Here is an 8970-nt window from a genome sequence, read left to right on the forward strand (position 1 = left end):
TTGATAATCTTTGTATAATTTTCAAATTTTATATTCATTGATATGAATAACACGCGCAACGCGCGTACTTTAAAACTAGTTGTAAAATAATTTAGACAAAAATTCAAAAGTATTAATTTCAGTAAATAAAAAAAGTACACGGACGGAAATTTCCGAGAAGCTAGAAAAATGCAGGGTTACAAAGAAAAGACTAACACTAACAAGTTTAACTTTTTTTTATTAACACTAACGTTTACAAAGAAAAGAAAATGGGAAGAATATTATGACAATTTGCAAACAATCTACAAGTAATATCAATCTGGGAATATTATGTCATGTAATACTCCAAGATTACGTAATATTATCATAATTTTTCGTACCAGATTGATAATAGTAATGTATTAAACATTTACGTAAATAAAAGGTAACCAGCAAAAAGAAAAAAAAAAAGAAACTGGAAAGCATCTTTGGCTTTGATATGGTAAGTCTTGATAATTCTATTCTAACATATCTACATAATATCACAAAAATCTAAGAACATGGGTTACATAACAACTAACTACTAAAAAATACTGGCTTACCAAATGTATATATTTTTAATTCGGTAACACATTATCCTTATATTCTTTTTCATAAATTTACAAAATCTTCAAATTTTAAATAAATAAATATATTTATATATTAAAGAGTATACCTATTTTTCCCATTTTAAAGAAACTGTAAAAAATATAAGTAGTAATGAAGGAAATGGTAAGAACTTGGTCGTGAAAATTGTAGACCATTTATTACAGTAGGTTGCGACCTAACGGAATTGGACACTATTTACTACAATTCATTAAATGGGTTTGCCTAATAATATGACCTACATCTAACTTGTTTAATTCAACAAATGGATCCCACCTTTAAAAAAAAAAAAAAATTCAATTGTTCCACTTGTGGCAATTTTTTTTGAACACTACATTTAACCAATTTTGTCAAACTTTTAAAAAATTTCTAGCTAGGGTCCCCTAAACCAACGTGGCTGCACTAGCACCATAGTCTAACCCAATTAACTTAATAAAAAGTTTGTAGCTTTTTTAAATAAATAAATATAGTAAGAAAAAGCGAACTAGCACACATTAATTTACCATTGACAATTTACTTTTATTTTGCTAAGCTCTTAACAATTTTCGAGGGTGTTTTGGGAAAATCAAGACTACTAACCCGGATCGAAAAATCCCGGGATTACATCACACAAATCCCAGATCAATCATCAGGTAAAGCAATATAAAATTAGTCCAGATTAGCATCAATTATTAAAATAAGGTCCAAAAATTCAAGTTAGGGGTACTTTGGTCATTCCATTATCCCCGCTCTCCAAAACCCCACCACCCTCAATGTATTTAAATTTTTTTTTTTTTACTTTTTACTCTTTGATTTAGAAAGAGTGAAAGGAATTCTGTGTAAGATGGTCAAATCATTTCATATATTATTCAATTAGGCATCGATTTTAATATTTTTAAGAAATTAAATTTTTTAAAAAATAATAATATCTGAAATATAAAAAATTATATAATTCGTAATAGTGTTATGTAAAACGGAATTGAAGAAATAATTTTTAATTTTAAAAATTGGTCTATTAATTTTAACAAGTGTAGGGAAGAGCCACTGAAATCCAAAATGGCTAAAAAGCAAAGGTGACCTACATGGGCCGGCTTTTAACTATATTTAGCTGGACAGACAAAAACCAACTTATTATCTTCATCGTCGCTATCTGCAGCTGTAGCTAGCTTCTCTTCTTCTTTCTACTCATCTATCTTCCATTATTTATATATAAAACATACACCCTTCTTTTTTTTTTAGCTATACCTACATATACATATACGTAAACCATTTTGAATTCCCACAATTATTTAAAGTTTGTTACCATGAGTGAAACCAAAGTGACCCTTCTAGTTTTCTTGAAAGGAAAAACCATTTCTTGACAATAATAGAAGAGAAATCTGAAGATTCCATAGCTAAAAGAAGCAAAAGGGTGTTTTTTTTATATAAATATTTCTGGGTCTACCCTTTTTATTTATAAATTTCTTGTATTTTAAGAGGTGTGAGATTGACAGGCAGATCCCACCGAAATAAATTAATAAATTCACCACACCCCCCATCTTCATAAAAACCCCTCAGAATTCACCATCTTTTTTTTCTTCTATTATTCATCAGCTGTAATTGCTGCACAGAAGAGAAAGAGAAGAGGAGGAGGAGGAGGGGGTTAATAAGAAGTAGAAATATAGTAGCAGTACTCCTCTCTTTTCTTTTTAGAAAAACAAAAAAGAAAAGAAAAAAAAAAGATGCTAGGAGTTTCTGGGATGATAAGCAGTACTAATTCAGGAGGTGGGGGAGAAAATCCAGAAAGCGGCGGCGGAGCAGCTAGTGGAGGAAGTAGTGAAATAGCTATAGGAGGTGGCGGAATTTCAATATCTGGTGGATTTATGACAGAAGAAGATAGAGCAATAAGAAATATGGAAGAAGGAGAGAGGAATTCAGGTGGTGGAAATAGATGGCCAAGACAAGAAACAATAGCTTTGCTGAAAATAAGGTCGGAGATGGACCTTGTTTTTAGAGATTCTAGTCTTAAAGGTCCCTTATGGGAAGAAGTTTCCAGGTACTATAATTATTACTACTACTAAAATTAAATCATTTGTTGTTTCTTTCTTTATTGCTACTTCTTCTCTCATTCTCACCCTCATCATCAGTTTCATGATGCACTGAATTGATGGTAACAGAATCTTTTTTTCTTCCTCTTTTTGGGAAAAACAAAAATTAAAGAGTGAGTAGTATTTATTTTTGGGAAATGAAAAGATAGATTGATGGATCAGAATTCCATTGAATTATTGCTTTTTGATTAAAAGGGTCATTGTTTTTTCAGTTCATTTCACTACAATACAGCAAATTTGAGGGAATTCAGATTCCCTCCGGGTTTTGGGCCAAATTCAGTTTTTTTTTTTTTTTTTTTTTTGGCGTTTTTCTCTTCCAATTCCCAGCAAGAATTTTTGGATATCAATCTATCTTTTTTAAGAATTCCAGTTCTATGAACTACCTTTCTTCCTTCCTCTCAAATTCAGCAAATAAGATTGATTTGTAATCAAAATCTTATACAAGTAAATACAAGATTTATGTTGCCCCATGATTTTATTCTCTTAATTCTCCATTGGAGAAAAAATGTGCTTAATTCTGTAGTGTTCCAATAAATTCTATTGTCTCTTTCAGTAACCCTTTTTTAAAACTCTCAATTACCTTAATCTTGATTAGTGATTTCTTAATCTTCATGTTTATTTTATGTGGTAAATGGTACTAGTACCACATCGAAATTTGTTTTATTGATGAATTCAATAATCAAGGGATTAAAAAATTGGAGTTTGGTTTTGGTTATTGTACTTGTGTGTTTACCATTTTCTCTAATGCCAAATGTTCAGGAAAATGGCGGACCTCGGTTTCCATCGAAGTGCCAAGAAATGTAAAGAGAAATTCGAGAATGTTTACAAGTATCACAAGAGAACTAAAGATGGTCGAGCTTCTAAAGCAGATGGCAAAACTTATCGTTTCTTTGAACAATTAGAAGCTCTTGAAAATAACCCTTCTTCTTTATTATTGCCACCACCAATTACTTCTTCTCGTCCCCCACCACCTCCTTTGGAAGCTACTCCTATAAATATGGCCATGCCAATGCCATCTGGAAATGCTAATACCATAAATCTTCAACTCCCAGCTTCACAACAACAAGGTACTACTACTACTGTTACTGTTTCATCAGCGCCACCAAATAATATTTTTGTGTCTTCTCATCAAAATACTACCTCTCACCAAAATATTCCGTTAAGCTCTTCAATGGCACCATCGCCACAACCAGCTAATAATCCGATAAATAATCTTCAAGCAAATACAAATTTTCCATCCCATCAGAATATTTCAGCAATGTCGTATTCGACTTCTTCATCTACTTCTTCAGACGAGGATATACAAAGGCGGCATAAGAAGAAGAGGAAATGGAAGGATTTTTTTGAGAGGTTGATGAAGGATGTGATTGACAAACAAGAGGATTTGCAAAGAAGGTTTTTGGAGACATTAGAGAAACGAGAGCGTGACAGGATGGTACGAGAAGAAGCATGGAGAGTACAAGAAGTGGCAAGAATGAATAGGGAACATGATCTTTTGGTCCAAGAAAGATCAATGGCAGAAGCTAAAGATGCAGCTGTTGTTTCATTCTTGCAAAAGATAACTGAACAGCAAAACATCCAAATTCCAAGTAACATCAATGTTGCTCCTCCATCAGCACAAGTACAAATACAATTGCCCGAAAATCCACCACCTCCGCCGGCAACACGTTCACAAGTAGTGCAGCAACAAACACAACCAACTGTTCTACTATCACCAGCGCCACCTCAACCATCACCCGCAACACCAGCTCCAATATCGTTACCAGGGACAATACCAGCTCCGGTACCAGCACAGTCACTGCCACTAACACCTCCAGTACCAGCCAAGAACGTGGAATTAACACCAAAAAGTGATAATGGGGGTGAGGGTTATACTCCAGCAAGCTCTTCAAGATGGCCTAAAGCAGAAGTTGAAGCGTTGATTAAGCTTCGAACACAGCTAGATGTTAAGTACCAAGAAAACGGACCAAAAGGGCCGCTCTGGGAGGAGATATCAGCTGGAATGAAAAAAATTGGATACAACAGGAACGCCAAGAGATGCAAAGAGAAATGGGAGAACATCAACAAGTATTTCAAGAAAGTGAAGGAGAGTAACAAGAAGAGACCAGAAGATTCCAAGACTTGCCCATATTTCCACCAGCTCGACGCATTGTACAAGGAGAAAGCTAAGAACGAAACTTCATCTTCTTCATTCAGTAATCCTTCAGCAAGTGGGTTTGCATTAAACCCTGAAAACAACCCAATGATGCCGATCATGGCTCGTCCAGAACAACAATGGCCGCTTCCGCCACATCATCAACAACCACAACAACACCATGAAAGTACCCGAATGGATCACGACCACGAGAGTGATAACATGGATCAAGACGAGGACGATGAAGACGAGGAAGACGAGGATGAGGAAAATGCGTATGAGATAGTGGCAAACAAACAGCAATCATCAATGGCAGCAGCCAACACAACAACCACCACCACAGCTTCTGCTACAACGACAGTTTGAGCGAGCTTAGCACAGATCTCAAAGGGAGAAAGAGAAGAGAAGAGAAGTGAAGTGGGGGCAAAAAGAGCGGAATTTTTTAAAAAATATGTGGGTAAGTGACTCAACATTGGGAATAGCAAGGGGGTCAACAGATTCTTGCAGGAAAGTGTCAGATTGGATCAGATCTCAGAAAATTCCGGTTGGTATGAGAAGACGGTCACTCTGAAAAATAGCTCATTTGGAGGAAAAGGTGAACAAATTGACCCATCATTTAGACTTCATTTCATTTTTTCTTTTTTCTTGAAACCCTCTTTTTTTATTTATTTTTTTCTTTTCTATTTTTGAGTTGGGGATGTTGGTAACGGGGTATAGTGTAGTTTTTGGTGGTATAAGCTTATTTGAACTTCCATTGTTTATTTATTAATTATCAAAATAAAGTTTATTGAGGGAATTAAGGGGAGGGAAGAGAAAAAGGGACATAAAGGGTGATTTTTAAAGGAACAAAATGAAGGGACAAAGTCTGTAATTTTTTTTACGTCTTTTTTCTTTTATATATTTCCTTTTTGTTCATGGGTGTAAATGTGAGAAATAGTTAAGTAGAGTTACATTCTTATTCTCTTTTTTCATTAAATCTACTTAGAAAATAGTTACTCAATTCATCTTTTTAAATTCTTTTGTTATGTCAAGTAGTATGGTTTGATAATCTTGTAGAATGTATTGAAGATTAAATTTTTTTTTCTTCCATCAAACAAGCACATACAGAAAAATTCACGTACTCCAATATGTGAGGCAACACTTCACCCCAAGTTGCAAAAACATCTACTAGTAAATTTTTGTACTTTGATTCCGTCATAGAACAAAAGAAGAAAGAGGAATAAACATAACAACAAATGGGTCCATGTTGCAAATGATATCTAGTAAATGTTAGTATTATTTCTTCATTTTTTTTAGAACTTGTTTTTTTTTTCTTTTGTATTATTTCTACAACTATCACATCTCTGATCATATTTTTAAAATAGTTTTTGTTTTACACTTACACAAAAGATCAGTGAGTAAAAGTCATCGGAACTAATTCTCATGATCAATGATGTATAAGTTTGGACAAATGCTTTAAAAAAAAAAAAAAAATCTTTTCCTAGTGCTAACCCGTTCGATAAGGACTGGCTGACTGCAGTATGCTAGAAAGTATATCTTGTATAGAGTTTAAGTTATATATGTGAATAATGTAAAAAAAAGTTATACAGTTTAATATTTATAAGATAATTATATGTAAGTTTTAAATGATAAATATATAGTTTTTAACCTGATAAAATAATAATTATAAATTTAAGTTCGTAAGGTAAATTCTTCAATATAAGAAAATAACTTTCAGTTCGTAAGGTAAATTCTTCAATATAAGAAAAATGGGGCCCTCAAGCAATAATAATGCAGCAATACTATATGGAGTGGGGTCATACAAACTACAAAGAAGGGGTTCGAAAAACTTCAAATCATTATAAGTGAAATGTGCATTATTTTCATTCAAGTGTTGACTTTCACATAGCCCACAAAATATAATGGTTATTCATGTAAAGAAAGAATAATGATGATACATATATGGATGGTGTAAAAAAAAGAAGAAGATAATTATTGATAAGTAGTGTAGCTAGCTAGTTTATGGAGATGCCTTTTGTTCCTCTTCTCACATGATGTGTAGGGTTAAAGGTATATAGTAGTTTATATATTCCTACTTTCTTGTTTCACTATTTGTTTATTTTTTTCGTTTCAATCCGGTTAAGCATGGTTTCTAAAATCCATATAATATAAATAGTTTCTGTCACATCTTAAAACTGATAATACACCCAAATTAGTCCTAGCACAACGTAACTTGTATTTGTAAAAATGTGGACGTGCTCGCCAAAAATCTTATTATGTATTACTAGGAGTGGCAAAGGGGTGCGTCGGGTCGGATATAGTTTGGGTCGAAAACGGATAATGAAAAATGGATAAATTATCGACCCGGCCCCTATTTAACACGGATAAAAAACGGGTTAACCGGCGGATAATATGAGTAACCATATTATCCATGACTTCTTGCATATGATCACTTTTGTGAGAATTCTTAGTTTCCCTAACTTGAGGAACCCCTAATTTGAGGCTTTACAAATGTAAAAGTTAGACTCATTGGTTACCCACTGGTTATCTATTTTCTAAATGGATAATATGGTTTTTAAACATATTTGATCCGTTTTTAAAAAGTTTATTATCCAACTCATTTCTTAGTGAATAATATGGGTCGTTAACTATTTTTTTTTAATTATTTTGACACCCCTGTGTATTATTACTAATTGAAATGTGTAAGATCGAGTTTAGAACTCAAAATTGATACTCTCCTTAACCACCCCTCTCCCCTGATCGCCCCAATTAATCCATTTTGTGCAGTTGGGTCCAGAAAATGGGGGTTCAAGATGAATAGTAATACATGACGACAAAAAAAAATTAATTATTCTACTATATAGTAAACAGTTAACAGTAGTAAAGCAGGGTGTAGGACCAAGTACGATAGAGTGATAAGTATTCTTTTATTCTTAACAAGATATTTTAGTCCGGAGTATGGGTAGCCATTATTAGAAAATGGTATTTTAACCCCAATATGAAATTTTTTAGTGCAAATTTAAATTTAATGGAACTTCAATATCCTGTTAAAAACAAATAAAGAAAGAAGTAAAACAGGAAATTAATAGTAATATAGTAATAGTAGTAGTGTTAAAAGAAGAGGAGCACACGAGAAAGGGGCACACATGCAAAGAGCTGACAGCAGCAGCAGCTATTGTTGCTTTCATATTTAAAGTCTTATCTTCTCCTTTTTTTGAACTTTTCTCACACACTCTCAATATAATGTATCTCTCTCATCATATCTAAACCTTCAATACAGTTTTACTAACAATTCCTTTCTGGACAAAATGAATGAAACTTCTAAAGTATATTTCTCTCTCTAAGAAATTACCAACTCATATCTGATCTCCTTTTTTTTATTACTTGTCAGAAAGGTCCTATTGTAGTAGTAGTAGTAATCAGTTTTCTTGGGTCCCACATGGCCCCACCACACTCCAAAAGAATCTCATCTATTCGAAGTAGTACTACTTGCTAATTGAAATGAAATACAGCAAGGGATTGTAATAAAGTACATATATTCTGTCATATTTTATTTTCTTTCAAAAATACTTCTCTATCTAACAGCTCCACAATTCACAAGAGGAATATATGTTTTCAAAAGTTACCTCATTCAAATGGGAGTGTTCGTACAATCCCCTTTGATTTATCTCAAAACAATTAAGCCGGCTCTCTATTCAACTGGTTAAGTAATAAAGAGTAATGTCAGAGACGATCAACGAATTCAGGATTTAAATCTTATGGGGTTAACTTTTAAAAATTTTAGTATTGAACCTATTATATTTTTTAAAGTTATGGGTTCATATATAATAATTTTGCAATGTTAATAAATTTTTACATATAAATTTTTATTCTGCGTCAAAAGTTAGAGGTTCAATTGAATCCGTCGAGTATGCACTACCTCCGCCCTGAATAATGTAAAGTGCTAATTGCAAATTAACGTATGTATTTGTGTAGACATATAATTAGGAGTAATAACGTATCACAAGTAAAACGTCAGCGTGTGCGGAATGAATTCAAGATTCAAATTTAAGGATTATTGGACACAAAGATTAATTTAATTCAAAGGGGATATATAAAATGGATGTGTTTTGTATGTATGTATGTATGTATGTATGTATATATATATATATTGAGAACTAGAGCTGCAAGATTTTTCCTTTGCTGCTT

General features: G+C 33.0%; 1 protein-coding gene across 1 annotated transcript; it reads left to right on the plus strand.

Annotated features, from left to right (window-relative positions):
- The first annotated feature begins 1682 nt into the window (after nucleotides 1-1682).
- LOC107776802 (trihelix transcription factor DF1) lies at nucleotides 1683-5803 on the plus strand. The gene is made up of 2 exons (XM_016596725.2): nucleotides 1683-2617; nucleotides 3429-5803. Exons 1-2 carry the CDS (start codon nucleotides 2304-2306, stop codon nucleotides 5167-5169), a joined length of 2055 nt encoding a protein of 684 aa, XP_016452211.1. The 5' UTR covers nucleotides 1683-2303; the 3' UTR covers nucleotides 5170-5803.
- The last annotated feature ends 3167 nt before the right edge of the window (nucleotides 5804-8970 follow it).

This window comes from Nicotiana tabacum, chromosome 16 (genome assembly GCF_000715075.1).
Source record: "Nicotiana tabacum cultivar K326 chromosome 16, ASM71507v2, whole genome shotgun sequence".
NCBI classification, from domain to species: domain Eukaryota; kingdom Viridiplantae; phylum Streptophyta; class Magnoliopsida; order Solanales; family Solanaceae; genus Nicotiana; species Nicotiana tabacum.

Coding starts and splice junctions, on each gene's coding strand:
- LOC107776802 (XM_016596725.2), top strand. CDS start 2,304: ATGCTAGGAGTTTCTGGGATGATAAGCAGTACTAATTCAGGAGGTGGG. Junction 2,618..3,428: donor TTATGGGAAGAAGTTTCCAG/GTACTATAATTA, acceptor CCAAATGTTCAG/GAAAATGGCGGACCTCGGTT.